Consider the following 16,121-nt stretch of genomic DNA (forward strand, 5'->3'; position numbering starts at 1 on the left):
GAACTTTAATTATTTACATTTCTCAACATTTATTTTGTTTAAAGGCCTTCAAGACAACCTTTCTAAATTCAAGACTTCTTTTCTTTTTAGGCATTGTGCGTTAAACTCGTCGTTCCGACAAATCTCCAAATTATCATCTTTCAAGTTTACCACTTGAAGGTGAGTACTTCATACCCCATTTTCCATCTTTTATTTTGGGGGTGACATTTCATACTTATTCAACAAAATGCTTTATATTTGAATCTTAAACCACAAACGTAGTTGTATACTTTACCTAAATAATTTCTCGATTTGGTGTTCTATGCTTATATGCCTATGTGTTTATCGCTTTTGGTTGGTGGAACTATAAAATCCTAGACTATTTGGCATCCCCTTATAGCAAGGTGTCTTTAACGTAATGCAATTAACGATAACTATAAAATCCTAGACTATTTGGCATCCCCTTATAGCTAGGTGTCGCTAATGTGTTTAGCGATATCTATTTATCCAAATTACCACTTTTATTTATCGTTTCGTATGCAAGTTTTGTGGCTATCTTTATTATATACTAATATGATTAAACTTATGAATTGCTCACCGACCTTTGTGTTGACAAACTTTATTTTATGACATGTTGCAGGTTTGCATCTTGGTTGATTTATGATTGTGAAGAAAACGACATCAAAGACCTTAGGATATTAGTAAAAATGAACAATATCAATTTGCCATATTTTGTGATATCTTGTTTATGGTTATTTTATGGATAATTGTTATGTGACATTTTCGATGTTGTGAAATGAAATGAGTTTATTAAATACTGTCACTTTAATTAGTGTCATGTGCTTATGGACAATCGTTACACCTCGGCATGTTACGCCGCCTTTGGTCGGGGTGTGACAGTTTTCGACCTAGTGCTTCCCACATGTTTTTACCTTCTTACATGTATATATATTTTGCATCGGGTTTCTGCAAGAGCAACAAACTTATATTTGTCTTTGGGTTTTAAGAGGTTTCAATATTAATTAGTTACAAAAGTTGTACCCCTTCGGGATCATTAATATTAGTTGCGTTTAGAGGCAACTTTCTCCAAATCTACTTCGCATTGTGCATCCTAATCGTATTTGTTTCAGGAGATGTCATATGGTTGGTTTGAATTATAATTATTTGGTGTTATCAGTTTACTTGCATACTCACCTCATTCACCATTTTCAGTTTTGAGCTATGTTATGTTTTTTTCACGAGATGTATCACTTCCAGAATGCCTCTTTATTTTTTGTATTGCTTTTTTCTTCGCTCACGTAAATCATTAACCTCACACGCAATTGCGTTTAACCTGATAAGAAATCTATTTAAATTATTAACCTCCGAAGTAGTTCCAGTGAGCATTTTGCAAACCTATTGCGCATATGCAAATCTTGTGTAACGGTAACTAATTAATATTATGTGCGTATTTAGAGGACTTACATTTAGTTTCTTACTGTGCGACGTGTAGGAATTAAAGGAAAAAAAAAGAACATAGTGACAAAGTTGTAAATAAGAGAATATGACTGAAACAAGAGAGCAATTACACTAGTTAAATAAAATAATTACTTTCGCAGTATCTAGTTATATAATTTTTCAAGTTATATATATAATTGTTCTAGTTATGAAGATAATTTCGTTAGTTTTTATATAAATATATACGCAAAACTCATCAGATTTAAAAGAAGCCATTCATAAGTACTCTACTTATACAAATAAATAATCTTTGTTTTTTTTTAACATCAAATTATTATGGGACTTGAACCCTCATCATTCGGTAGGGACTCCACACTAACAACCACCTTGAATTCATTAGGTTACAAGCCCTTTAGTTGCAAATAAATACTCTAGCTACTTATTCAAAAAATTACGTTTTTATACAAATACATACGTAAAACTTCATCATATTCAAAATAGGTCATTCATAATTACTTTAGTTACGAGTTATGACTAAACAATTACTATAGTTATTCAAATAGTTAAGCTCCTTATACAAATATACATACAAACCTTTATCATATTTAGTATAAGTGATTTCATAATTACTCTAGCTATGATTAAATACTCCAGTTAGGTAAATAATTATGATAGTCATACAAATACACATGCAAAACTTCACCATATTTAAAATAGTGATGTAATAATTATTCTAGGTATGATTAACTATTTACTTTAGTTATGCAAATAGTTACATTAGTTATACTTTAAACACGCAAAGCGTCATCATATTCAAAATAGATAATTCATAATTACTCTAGTTATGACTACATAATTACTCTAGTTATATACATTAGAACATAACTTGTATTTTGGTCATGTGTGTCCACATAAATATCATACACCTTCATGAAAATATAAATATATCTTTGAATTTCTAAATAGAAACAAAAATCCAATCAAAATCTATTTTCTACTTTTTAATATTGAAGTACTTCTTGCTTATTGATAGAAACATGAAGTGATTCTTCCCAAAAATAGATGATGATAGCATCTACTTTGGATCTTAATTTCTTCTTGTTTGATATATTTTCTTTCTTATTCTCAACTAAAAGTAGAAAAAAAATTATTCAAAGCACCAGACATAATTAGTTTAGTTTTAACTAATTAAAATGTTTTGATCACCTCAAAAGAAAGGATTATTAATTTTTGATATCGACAATTTTTTCTTCATGAAACTGACCACTTGTATTGTTCTAGGGAAAAAAATGTCTTTTAAGGATGATGATGTCTTTTAAGTAGAGGTGTTAAAAAAACCGGTTTGGGACCAGTACTTTTAGACAAACAATACCAAACCGGTTTGGGTTTAAAACCGGTTTCACCCAAACTGGTTCCCAAACCGTCCCAAACCACCATTTTCAGGACCGGTTCCCCTTAAGATATACCAAACAGGCTTTAAAACCGAACTGGTTTGAGGAAAACTGATTTATAAACCGGACCGAACCGACGTGACTAGGCCGGCCAATCTTGCTTCTAAACCGGTTTATAAACCGAGCCGGTTTGAGTCAAACCGGTTTTGACCAGCCTTTGACCAAACCGGTTCGGTTTGGGCTTAAAACCGGTTTTATACACCTCTACTTTTAAGTTGGGCTAGCTTTGCTTTTGAGCCTAAATTTACTTGGATGTTTTATTGGGCTTCACTCTATGGGCCTCGGAACTGTATGTAAAAACTTAATTAATATTTTAAAATATTTAAAAAAAATAACTGTTTAGTATCATATATCCTTGAAACACATTATGCATCATACTAAATTAGTAATAATGACTAAGTAACAGAAAAAATAAAAATATATATATAAAACTATGTTTGTAATCGAGTCCAGCCAAGCCAACTTATTCGACGGGGAACCATGTGGCATGTTAACTAATAACTATATATGTGTTACTTAAGACTTCAAATTAAAACTAAATGATTGATTATGGTATGATTTGAACTTATATGCATTGTATAGAAGTTGATCATAACAATGCACATGCAACTTTTCTTTTGTTTGTCTATTTATTTATGTTTAGGAAATTATTTTATTTACTTTAAACATAAATTTATTCACGGGTTTCAAGTACATAACGAAAACATGTCTACAAAGTTAACTATTGTGTCTAAGAAATACTTCACTAATCTGGTTTCATTTGTAGTTGTAAATTATTCAGAAATATTAATCACTCATACAAAATCACTAAGGGTCTGTTTAGTATAGAGTAATAAAATTAATGAATAAGGTGAATAAAAAATAAGGTAATGCAATGGATAAATAGATGAAATGGGTTATTACCATTTGTTTGGTAGACCGGAAAACATGAAAGAATAAGATAAAAATGGTAGTGACTGGTGGTGATGGTGACAGTGGTTGTGGTTGCGGTGGTAGTGGGGCCTGGTGACGGCTGCAATGGTCGTGGCGGTCAGGGGTGAAGCTTAGTGAGCCCCCCTTTTTTTGCGTAGTGGTGTAAATTTACCTGTTTTTGTCCGAAAATTTTCATATGTAGTGTAAATTTACTCGTTTTCGACTTAAAATTTGAGCCCCCCCCCGCGCGTTTATGAAATTTTTAATACATTTTGAGCCCCCCCCTCCCACGAACTCGTCTAAGCTTCATCACTGGTCGCCCGTGGTTGTCGATATTGGCGGTGGTGGGTGGCGACGATAGTGGTGGTGGTGATGGCAGATATGATATATGGTGAAAAAAATTACGGGGTGGATATGATGATTCAGCCCCCTTGTTAATGAATTTAGGTGTATTTTAAAGGAAATGAAATGTAAGACATGATAGATGATTTTGTTTTGTTAATTAATAAAGACTATTTTGTTCATTCCTTAGATTTATTTCATTTCGTTTTTTATTCATGCATAGCAGACACTGTATAATACATTTTTTTAATAGAACTCTTCACACAAGAGAGACTAAATTTGTTATTAATTATACTAGATAAACTCATTCAGAGTTTTTTCTCTTCTTCTATTTCTTTACCCCTTTTATAAAGTCATTTAATTTTCATTTGCTACTTCAATATTACGTAATTTATGATTTTTACCAGTTTAACAGATTACTTTTGGTGATTTGTTTGATGATATTTTTTTAATGTTGATGTGGAATATACAAATAGTGACATGGATTTTTAAATAAATAAAAAAGTATATTTAAAATGCCATGTTTAGTTAAAAAAATTGTTGATTTTGTTTTAAAAATTAGTTATTTTTGAATTTATTTTTTATTTTATAATTTATTCTATAGATTTTATAAATTATTGTTACTAAACGTAACACACCCAACCTCACGTTACAACTTAGTGATGTTAAATGATCCATGTTTGGATTGATATGTTGAACGCAAAAATAACGTCAAACACATAAACTTGAATAGTACATGCATATCTGTCGTTGTTGACACAAACAATAATCACTTAACCCGAGTCTTTTTTGGCATATTAACAGTGCCTATAAAATTATAACTTACAAAAATAAATACAACTTATTTAATTAGCTAAACCTGTTCATAGGTTTGACCCTTGTACCAGATTGATGTTGTATGAAAAGTTCACATTAAATACGAATTCGGTAAACTATATATGTATGTGTGTCTGTACGTACGTATTTGTATATTGTAACATCTATCTCTTTCAAATTATTATATATTATAGTTTTCAATTGCGTTGGTAAATGAAAAGCAAAATTTTTAAAAATATGAAAATTCACCTAATTTCCAAAAATTAAAAATCACATAGAATTTGCATGTAGGGGTCCTAATTCCTAAATGCATCATGCGTACTATATATGCAATCATCTTTGTTTGATCTCTAATTATATTAAATTGATAACTTAATTATAAACTAGGTTAATAAGGAAGTTAGGCCTAAATATTTTAAAAGTTGATTAATGTTAACTTAAAAAGCTTACTTAACATGTTAAATGTCATCTTAGGCTTCACTTATAAAACCAACATCATCTTCATTATCTTTCTTCATAAACCTCTCTTCCATCCTTCTCTCTCCCTCTCTCTCTCTCTCTCTATACATATATATACACACATTTTGTGAAGGAAAATAACTAAAAATTGAATATAATATGGAGAAAAAACCTTGCAATTCATCACAAGAAGTTGAAGTTAGAAAAGGACCATGGACAATGGAAGAAGACTTGATTCTTATAAACTATATTGCAAATCATGGTGAAGGTGTTTGGAACTCTCTAGCTAGATCTGCAGGTAATTATATATATATATATATATATATATATATATATATATATATATATATATATATATATATATATATATATAGTGGCTTTTTTAGTTTGTGTTTTAATAACCCTAGTTAGGTTTCTGATGATGTGATTATTATTATTATTATTATTTGAACGACCAACAAAAGTTTATATAATCAGGTCTAAAAAGAACCGGGAAAAGTTGCCGGCTTAGATGGTTGAATTATCTCCGGCCGGATGTAAGGAGGGGAAATATTACACCGGAAGAACAACTCTTGATCATGGAGCTTCATGCTAAATGGGGAAACAGGTTTGTAATTATTCTTAATTACTATGTACTATGTTTGAAATTTAATCCGACAATTAGCATGATTTCTACATGTTACTAGTACTTGTGTGTTTTCTTGCTGCTTTTTTAGACTTACCTATTTAATTAGTTTAACTTATGTTCCATGAGGCTTGAAAGAATTAAAGTCATATGACGAATTTTGTCATCGGTAAAAGTCTTCGATCTGATTTGCAGAGTCATACTTAAAAAACTATAATTATAATTATCTTTAGTTAATTAAACTCAAGGAATGAGAAAACATTTTAGTTGAGAAAAATCTGAAGGATATCACCAGTTGGCGCAGTTTGTTGTCCATTTGCCCCCTGTTTCGATGTAATCACTAATTTACGCATTGTTTGAATATTATCGTAAGCAATTTGCAAGTTTTAAAAACAACAGATACAGAGTTTTCTATTTTTTTTATTATTTATCATTTCATAAATGAGGTCGGTTATTGAGAAATAACCCCTTAGGAAAAAAATACTTTCAGAAAAAAAAATTACTTTTGTAATTATGATCATATTTTAGAAAAAAATTGTGACTTTAAATATGTATATTGAAAAATATTCATCTTTTACTTTTGTAAGAAAATTACTTTTTGTCAAATGAAATTTCCATATATATTTCTTGAAATATATATGAATCTTGAAATTCTTATTTTCATTAGCTATAAACTAAGAATATTGAGTTATGTATAAATAACAAAAGTAACATAATTTCTGATTTTAAAACGTATATGTTAAAAATTTATAAAAGTAAGAAGGGATTTTTTTTTAAAAAATAAAATAAAATGTTTTAGTTTCGTTTACTTAACAAAAAAATGTAGCCTTTTCTTCTTACTCACGATTTTCAAACACATCGATGCTCTTGTCGAATGAATCTTCGGACCATCGACAAGATGAATTTCATATTCCTAACATTAGCGAAGAATTCAAAAAGATGGACCAAAACTTCTTTCTTTTGGATCATTTTGATAGGGTTTTGCTACATTTATGAAATGAAATGAATGAGATGCCAATTGAGTCTCCTTTTAAATATACAATGAATGAATACAAAGTGATATATGATGAATTTAAACGTGAAACATGATGGCTTTTAATTTGTATCGTGCAACATGTTATATGTTTGGTCCTATATGAAGGTTAGATTATTTCAAGTGGGCCATAATATCTATCTCAATTTCTGTAAAAAAAATAGTATATATACATTATTAAACTTTAAAATATTGTAAACATTGAATTTAGTATTTAACTTTTAAGTATTTGATTGTTTTACAGATGGTCAAAAATAGCAAAACATCTTCCCGGAAGAACAGATAATGAAATTAAGAATTACTGGAGAACAAGGATTCAAAAGCATATCAAACAAGCAGAAAACTTTAGTGGGCAAACATCTTCAAGGCATGCCGATCAAGCCACTGCAAGCTCAACACAAACATGTAATGCCGTGAATCCGATGGGCACGTACTCTCCACCTTATGAAAATTTTCAGAATTTTTCAGGTCCATTTCCACCCGAAACAGACGAGAACATGTGGAGTATGGAGGATTTGTGGTCGATGCAGTTACTAAATGGTGACTAAATTAATATATATATATATATATATATATATATAATATACAAGAGTCATAGATATATATAGATTACATATATAAAACTTTAAGCCACAAAATTTAAATCTATTGTTTGACTTGCGGCTCTTTGTTCATATGTAGTCAAACAAGAATGATAGTCATCTATATGTCTTCTGTATCGACTCATGTTTCGTATACAATAAAACCTAAGGATTGATATAGTCTTGTGGTTAACATATAATTTTGTTTTAGGGTTTGATTTGGTTATTTTTCTAATTTTTAATAGTAATAAGTGAAATGTCTAATGACAAAAATTATGTCTTTCTAGCTAGAGTTTGATATATAATCCTCTTCTCGTTTAAATAATTTACGAGGTTCAACTTACATTTACTTTTTTTAACTATGATTATATGCTTGTAACAAGCAAGTTCTCAGCAACCTCTATGGAACAAATAATCCGTAATATGTATTTTACTAAAAATACAAATATCAACATATGATTTGATTGGCTTGTTTGGTTCGGTTATAAGTTCATGTGTAATTATATTTTCAGATAACCATTTACAATCTTCGGTATTACTATATTTGTGCATAAAACTGATACTTAGAGAGGCTTAGTTGAGGACAAGATTAAACCATAATGATACATCATTTTCTTCTTTAATTTTGGCAAATTTTATTAATGCTAATTTTGGGTTGATAGCTTGTTTAGTTAAACGACAAATTAAAACATCTATCAAAGCAAACCAGTAGGAGAGTGCCACGTGGAAAGATGTGGAACGATCTTGATTTCTATTTTGGGAAATTTCAATCTTTGCTTTCTATTTTTATCCAAACTATTGCATGAGTTTTGAGTGTTGAAGGTGGACATAAGCCTAACTTTTGTTGTCATTTAAGGAAAGTGCTCACATGCATTGATGCCTTATTCTTCACCCTCCTTTATAAATAAATAAATAAAATAAAATAAAACAAATAAACTTTAAATGAACATTGCATCACTAAATTTGCTAGTTAACGCGTTAAGAGGTTAAGATTCAAAGTAGAGGTGTACAAAACCAGTTTTAAACCCAAACTGAACCGGTTTATAAACTGAACCGGTTTGGTTAATGGCTGGTCAAAACCGGTTTGACTCAAACCAGTTCGGTTTATAAACCGGTATAGACACAAGATAGGCCGACCTGGTCACGTCGGTTTGGTTCGGTTTATAAACCGGTTTTAACCAGTTTTAAACCGGTTTTTCTCAAACCGGTTTGGTAGATCTTAAGGGGAACCGGTCATGAAGCTGGCAGTTTGGGTCAGGTTGGGAACCGGTTTGGGTGAAACCGGTTTTAAACCCAAACCGGTTCTATTCGGTTTACCTAAAACCGGTCCCAAACCGGTTTTTTTGTACACCTCAAATTCAAAGTAGTGAAAGTATCCATTACTAGAAAGTTGGGTATTTGAAATCATAATTTCACTAATAAATTGGTTGTAAATAGATTTTGCAACCAAAAATGTAGTGTCAAAGGCTCGTTGTTAATTTTATGTTGTGATCGTTTTATGATAGGGATTATATTGTAACCAAATTTACTGGTTGTTTTGCATATTGCAGTTTTGCAATCACGTGTTTTGTGACATATTTGTGTCGTATATTTTTTCAACATGTTTGTGAACATCTTGCGTATGTTTCAAGCTGTAGCAAACTTTGTGACACTTATGCGACCGGAGTGGTGGCAGTAGCTAGTTTTGTGACCGTTGTAATTTTGCTTATAAATCGGTCGTTTAATTGACTTTCCATTATAATGGGTCGTGGTTTGTCTTTGCTGTTTTGTTCTTTAATTTTTTACTTTTTATATTCCTTTTATTGCATCCTACTTGTCTCTTGTAAGTAGTTCTCTTTGGTTTTCTAATATACTTGGCTTTTAAAAAAATGTATAGGGAGTGTATGACACTGCTAAATTATAAATATAATATAGCCAATTTAGAATTGTGTGAACTATATATATTTAGAACAAAAAGTGGCTTTATCATCGACTAATTTTGTGGCTTGGTGGGTGATTTGGCCGTACAGGGATAACATGGTACTGAATACGAGGAATCCGTGGATCGAAGGAGACATTGTTCGATACGATAACGAATTTGTATTGATCGAACAAGACATACTCTCTTACAATCTGTTTACGTCGACATCATATATATAAACAGTATAATAGCGGTTACATAGCTATTATGCTGTTTATATATATGATAGCTATATATATGATAGCTACCTGACAGTTATATAACTACTTGGTCTTCATATAACCACCAAGTTATTATTTAACCAACTAATGTTAACAAATACAACATGTATTTACAACCAACATGTGTTTTAAGTTCTATAACCAGCATACACCAATGAAAAGATATAAACAAGATCACATAGCACATACATTAGCAGAATCAACATCACGGCGCACGATTTATAAAACTATTACAAAATCACATTTTGATACATATCGTGTTTGGAAAAGGTTGGTGCACTAAATTTGGTCACCAAAGCTTCGATCCCTCTAACTCGATTCTTGTCATTTACCCTTTTTCGTACAATCGTACCTAATTAGTATAACAACACATAAGTATGTTATATCACAACCTACCTACCCAAAACGTGCAAAAAATCTTAGCAATAGCAATTATATCTATACTTCATCAAACTACATTTATTCGGTCCTGTTCTTGTCATTTTAAGAGCGTTTAAATCACCAGTTTACAAAACAATAAAATTTTTAACTCGATCTGGATTCTATGTTTGTTATACGTTAATTAAAATCAAGTATTTGATCGTTTCGTCAGAGTTTACATATCTACGTGTCAACATAATTTTATCTGACAAGTTTTTCTTTGAAGTGTCCATATCACTTGATAGAACCATTTTCAAACGATGGTTTTCTGTTATGAAAGAAACGTAACAACTAAATAACGTATGAACGCATACTTTTTTCACATTTGATACGAAATGCAACGTGTGATGTCGATCTTGAACCGTAAGATAAAGATACATCATTTGAGTATTGTCAGACGTCATTAGGAATGCATAAAGTATAAACACTTTGGGGTAAATTTATAAGTGTGATTGCTTTTGTTATTGTAGAGTTATATGAAGAGAAAAAAGGAAGTTTGTTGTGGGCCTTTAGTATTACACAAAAGGAGACGGAAGCAACTCTCATCACTGACTATTAATTACTTTATTGTATGTTTTATGAAATATGCAATATAGCACGTGTTTTAAATGGCGGAATCACTTTGACAACGTAAGAGTTAAATTTCGTCACGTGGGAGATAAGGCGAAATCACATGATGGGTCGGACACTATTCGAACATGCAGTACAAACCTTTTTACTTTTCATGGTTCGGGAATCATAAAAACGATAGAATCGCGAGAATATAAATTAGTGTTTAGGTTTAGATCAAAATATTATTAGCGTGAAGAGGAGACAGACCATAGAGCATGTTAAAATATTACTGATTAGATTTGCACATTTCTGAAGACATGGTTTAGTATAGGAGTTTGTGAAAACGTAGAATTTGCTAGGAAATTTCGTGCTTAAAGCGTGGATAATTTGCAAGTCGATAGTTTTAGATTGAAATTATCTGGTGGTTCACCAAATACACAATCAGTTTCATCCAAAAAAAATTACTCTTTTAAAGAATTTTTACTAAGCAGTTTACCTTTTTTTCATTAAAAAGGAATTTATGAGAAACAAGTTACTTAAATGGGCTTTAAGTGGAACCTGGCCCAATACATTTATAGATCACTTACGGGCAGAGGTGTACGGAAAAACCGGTTTGGGCTCGGTTTTAGGCAAACCGAACTGGTTTGGGTTTAAAACCGGTTTCACCCAAACCGACCCAAATCGCCAGTTTCAGGATCGGTTCCCCTTAAGATCTACTAAACCGGTTTTAAAACCGAACCGGTTTGAGTCAAACCGGTTTTGACCAGCCATTAACCAACCGGTTCGGTTTGGGTTTAAAACGGGTTTTGTACACCTCTACTTATGGGTCATTGTTTAAATTAGATGTTAAATTTGATCATATTAAAAATGATCATTTTATTTTAAATATTAATAAATAGTTTAGCTTTTTTTATACTTTATCCAACAATGATCCTTGTTTTCTATGGATTGACTTGAAGTGAAGTTTTTTATTGTAGTTCCGTCGAAAATGATGATGGATTTGTTAGACTCCTCGTCATTCTTGACTAAACAAAAAAATTAAATTAAACGTCCTCGTTTCACTACGTGGTTGGCTATTTGGAGATTCAAGAATTTGCTACTCTAACAGCCGAAAGAGATTTGAAGTGGAGAAATTTTTTATTCGATAATTTATTTTTCGCTCTTTTAGTATTTAATAGAAATTAAAAATGGGTAAATTTGTTTTGGAACGAGTTGCTAAAAAACCCACCTTATGGTCTTCATTTTTTTTTTACCATCTACACCTATTTCAAATACCAAGTGACCAAAACTGGCTGAATAGTAAAATTATTGTAGCATTGTTACCTTTTCATAACTTTTATTACTATATATAACAGAAAAAATAACCTGGATTAATTTTGTTTCTTCGGTATATATGAACAAAAAATATATATATAAAAATGTTCCTAACATAGTGAAGGTATGTACCTAAAATAACACGTGATTATCTTTGCTTTGAATTCAAATTAATTAAATTTAAACACCTTGATACTTTTGACCTTTGACCATCTCTAGTTTAAAGTTCTTAGAACCGGAAAGTGGAATTATTAGTTATTAGGCCCACAAAAGCAGTCCACTAGTATATAAAAACTGCTTCAACTTGTAGTCTTGTACGTTGTACCATTGGGTTGGACCAAACTACAAGAATCTTATTCACTTGTTTGTTTATTATCTCATACTTCATATTTTATTGGTATATTGGTTTTTAACAGGCCTGTCTTTGAGAATGATAAAAAAAATTTAGGCTCCGTGTAAGATAAAATTTGGGCCTTCTTATAATATAAACTCATCAATTATATATATATATATATATATATATATCTAACAATACGAGTACAATTGTTATAAAATAAACAAAAGATAAGCAGTCTGTTAAAATAATTGAACTTATTTGCGAATTTTGAGGCTCTCCTAACCTAATGTTTTGGGAAACAAAGATCTTGATCAAGTCTTTGTATTCTAATAATTCGTTTTCAATAGGTATCATTGTGTGTTAAGTTTTTCTAGAAAAAAATAAAAATATTCAAAGTTTGTTGTTTTGTTTCTTAGCATTGTATGTATCTTTGAAGGCCAAATATTTAAGAAACTGTGAAAACAGAAAATTTCTTCAATGAGAATTTAATTTAGTTACATGACACCTACAAACCTTGAATATCATATTTGTCATTTATGTATGCACCAACAGCAAATAGATAATCAAGTACACGTATTATTGAGCAAACCATGTTCAAAGGGCAAACCCTAGGTCGATATACATGATTTATTTTGTGAAACTAGAATAGTATAATGCTAATTAAATATCAAAAATTCCCAATTTCACACCTGATGGTGTTGATTCAACAACAAAATTCACAAAACACTAGTTCATGATTTCCTGTGGCCTGCTGCCCTCCAGATCGTGATTCCCGTGGCCTTTTGATCTCCATTCGTTGATCGCTACACCCCTTGGTCCTCGCCTGATTTCCAATCGATGATTTTGGGGAATCCCGTTAGTCGGGTTTTATCTTTGTTTGGGCCTGGGTACTATAAAAGAAAATTAATTAAAACCTTTGGGCCCAATTGAAGTTTTGGGCCTCGTGCCTTTGCACGGGCTGCACGGCCCAAAAATCGGCCCTGGTTTTTAATTATCCTAACTATTGTCTTTTGGTCACTGCTGGTCTCAACTAATGAATTGGCTATCAATGGTCCCAACTTTTAAAGTATTTGTTACTAACGGTGCGCGATTAACAGAATCCTAATGCCGTTAGTTTCAGGTCGCCGGAGAAACAGTTTTGGCCGACAAACTCAATTTTTTTTCCCGAAAACTCAACAATTTTGTCCCAAACATCTTGGCAACTTCGTACCGAAACTTTAGGAAATTTTTTCTAGTAAAAGCCTCAATTATTGAGGTCGCCGGAAACCCTAGAATCATCGTCGGAATCGGTTGATGGTGCTCAAGTGGTGGTAGTTGGTTAGCGGGGAGTCAATTGACGGTGGTTGCGTTGTTCAGGTGGTGTTTTCCGGCAACAAATTTGAATTTTCCGGCCAAAAATGTTTTCCCGACGACCTGAAACTAACGGCGTTAGGATTCTGTTAGTCACGGACCATTGTGAACAAATACTTTAAAAGTTAGGACCATTAGTAGCCAATTCATTAGTTGGGACCAGCAGTGACCAAAAGGCAATAGTTGGGATCATTAACAACCAATATACCTATTTTATTTACGGATATTGGTTTATAACACTCTTAACTTTCACCCGTTGACTGATAGCACTCCCTTAACTTTCATCTTATTTGTTTTTGTCACTCCCTCATTAACGGACAACTAACGTCGTTAGTGGAATCTCGATTTTCCGACGAAGCGAACGATCGAAAATAAAATAGAGAAGAGGTAGGCGGCGGCCTCTTATTTAGGGTGGTTTAGACATCTAATGAAGGCGGCTGCAACAACTCCAAGGTCCGATTGACACAAAGAGATGATCCATCGATAAGATACAAGGGTGTTCCAATGGTTGTGAAGTGTATCCGACATCCTGGTATGATTTTCTATCACATCGGTTTGTCAGTGAGGCTGTTAGTTCAATCATAAAACGTCCACATCATCATCATCGCTAACGATGTTGGTCCTCGGTTAGTGAGGGAGTGTTACAAACAAATAGGATAATAGTAGGGAATTGTTGATAACAAATCGAAAGTTATGAGTGTTATCAGCCAACGGGTAAAGTTAAGCATATTAAAAACCAATATGCCTGTTTTATTTATGATATTCGCAAACAAGTCAAGTGTCCGGTTCATTGAGAGATTGACGGTGGATTTTGGTTACAATGAAATTGATTTTCATTCATTACAGAGTAGTTTTACATCTAAACAGAAGACAAAAGGACAAGAAGTTGCGCCACTAGCCATTTTTGGATAGCGAAACTAAGTTGTTTAAAAGCATTTATAGATATTGGGGTTATTCATGACACGTTGGACACGACTAAGTAGCTCACAACCTTAGACTCTAGGAAACCAAAAACATCAAATGCGAATGTAAATGCTGTAAATACGTGCTTGTTATCACAACACGCGTTCTAGTGTTGGTTTCGGTGTGATTTTGTTTCTTGTTTGGATTAAATTGGGGAGAAAAATAATCGTAGGACGGTATTTGGTGGTTTCTATTATGACTTGACACTTTTTTATTTTTATTTTTTCTATTTATTATTATTATTATTATTATTATTATTATTATTATTATTTTGAAAATGGCCTTCTAAGTCGTTGAACAATGGCCCCAACCTTTATTTCATTTGTTTGTATTTGTAAGGGACCCCTGGAGGTTTCTAAAGGTGTGTACTTGGGACCAAACATGAACATTATTGTTGTCTTTTTGGCAAATTGGAAATAAATAATTCTAATTTTTGTGAATTGGACGATAATAATTCCAATTTTAAAAATTATTACCAGCGGTCTCAACTTTCAACTATTTTTGTCTCAATGGACCTCCGTTAAAAAACACTTAGCGCCTTTAAGTTTTCCCGAGTTTCAAATTGACGTTCCATGGCTTTTGATTGGAAGAATGGTACGATTCAACTAATGTAAAACTTATCTTGAAACGTTGATTCAAATGACTTGATTTTTGTTAATTGAAAATTCAAACACCGGAATTGAAACACTGGTTCATCGCTTGGATCACCGTTTCGAGATAAGTTTACATCGGTCGACTCGTATCGTTCTTTCGATCAAAAGCCCTAAAACATCGGTTTCAAACTCGGGAAAAAACATAACGACGTTAAGTGTTTTTAACATAGGTCCACTGAGACAGAAATAGTTCAAAGTTGGGACCCATGATAGTTATTTTTAAGTTGAGATTATTATCGGCCAATACACAAAAGTTGGGATTATTTATTTCCAATTTGCCATTTATATATATTACATAATAATATAGATAAAAGATAGAATGCAATAGTTGCTTAATGTACATTAGACACAAAAATACTTATATTCATGAAATTGATCCATGAAATAAGATCATATGATCTCGAAATCGTCAATGTATATCCAATTAATCATCGGTTCACCGCAAAAAAAAAAACAAACAAAAACAAAAACGAAAAAAACAAAACAAAGCAGTTTTGGATCGTTAATCGATCAATATTTTACTGTTCTTACGAAAAACGTATTATGAGCGTATTATGGATTTTTTAGCGTATTTTATGAATAACTAACCTGGAACATTGTGTGTTTTTTGTTTTTGGCTTGAGCATTTTGTAAAATGGCTTGAGCGTGATTCGCATACCTATTGTACATTAGGCGATTATTATACAATAACTTTACCCATATGATATATTAGTATA

The 16,121-nt window shown here is 31.8% G+C and overlaps 1 protein-coding gene across 1 annotated transcript; it reads left to right on the top strand.

The window, feature by feature from the left end:
• The first annotated feature begins 5,467 nt into the window (after window positions 1-5,467).
• LOC143564630 (MYB-like transcription factor EOBII) lies at window positions 5,468-7,602 on the top strand. Its single transcript, XM_077051848.1, has 3 exons — window positions 5,468-5,694; window positions 5,874-6,003; window positions 7,299-7,602. Exons 1-3 carry the CDS (start codon window positions 5,556-5,558, stop codon window positions 7,600-7,602), a joined length of 573 nt encoding a protein of 190 aa, XP_076907963.1. The 5' UTR covers window positions 5,468-5,555.
• The last annotated feature ends 8,519 nt before the right edge of the window (window positions 7,603-16,121 follow it).

Source organism: Bidens hawaiensis, unplaced genomic scaffold (assembly GCF_021521415.1).
Source record: "Bidens hawaiensis isolate Kalapana, Puna unplaced genomic scaffold, B.hawaiensis_p1.1 tig00022119_1, whole genome shotgun sequence".
NCBI lineage: Eukaryota > Viridiplantae > Streptophyta > Magnoliopsida > Asterales > Asteraceae > Bidens > Bidens hawaiensis.

Bases quoted from the DNA above. Each gene is read 5' to 3' on its own strand.
- LOC143564630 (XM_077051848.1), top strand. From the start codon at position 5,556: ATGGAGAAAAAACCTTGCAATTCATCACAAGAAGTTGAAGTTAGAAAA. The intron at 5,695-5,873 runs GTAATTATATAT...TTATATAATCAG, and splicing joins CTCTCTAGCTAGATCTGCAG to GTCTAAAAAGAACCGGGAAA. The intron at 6,004-7,298 runs GTTTGTAATTAT...ATTGTTTTACAG, and splicing joins CATGCTAAATGGGGAAACAG to ATGGTCAAAAATAGCAAAAC.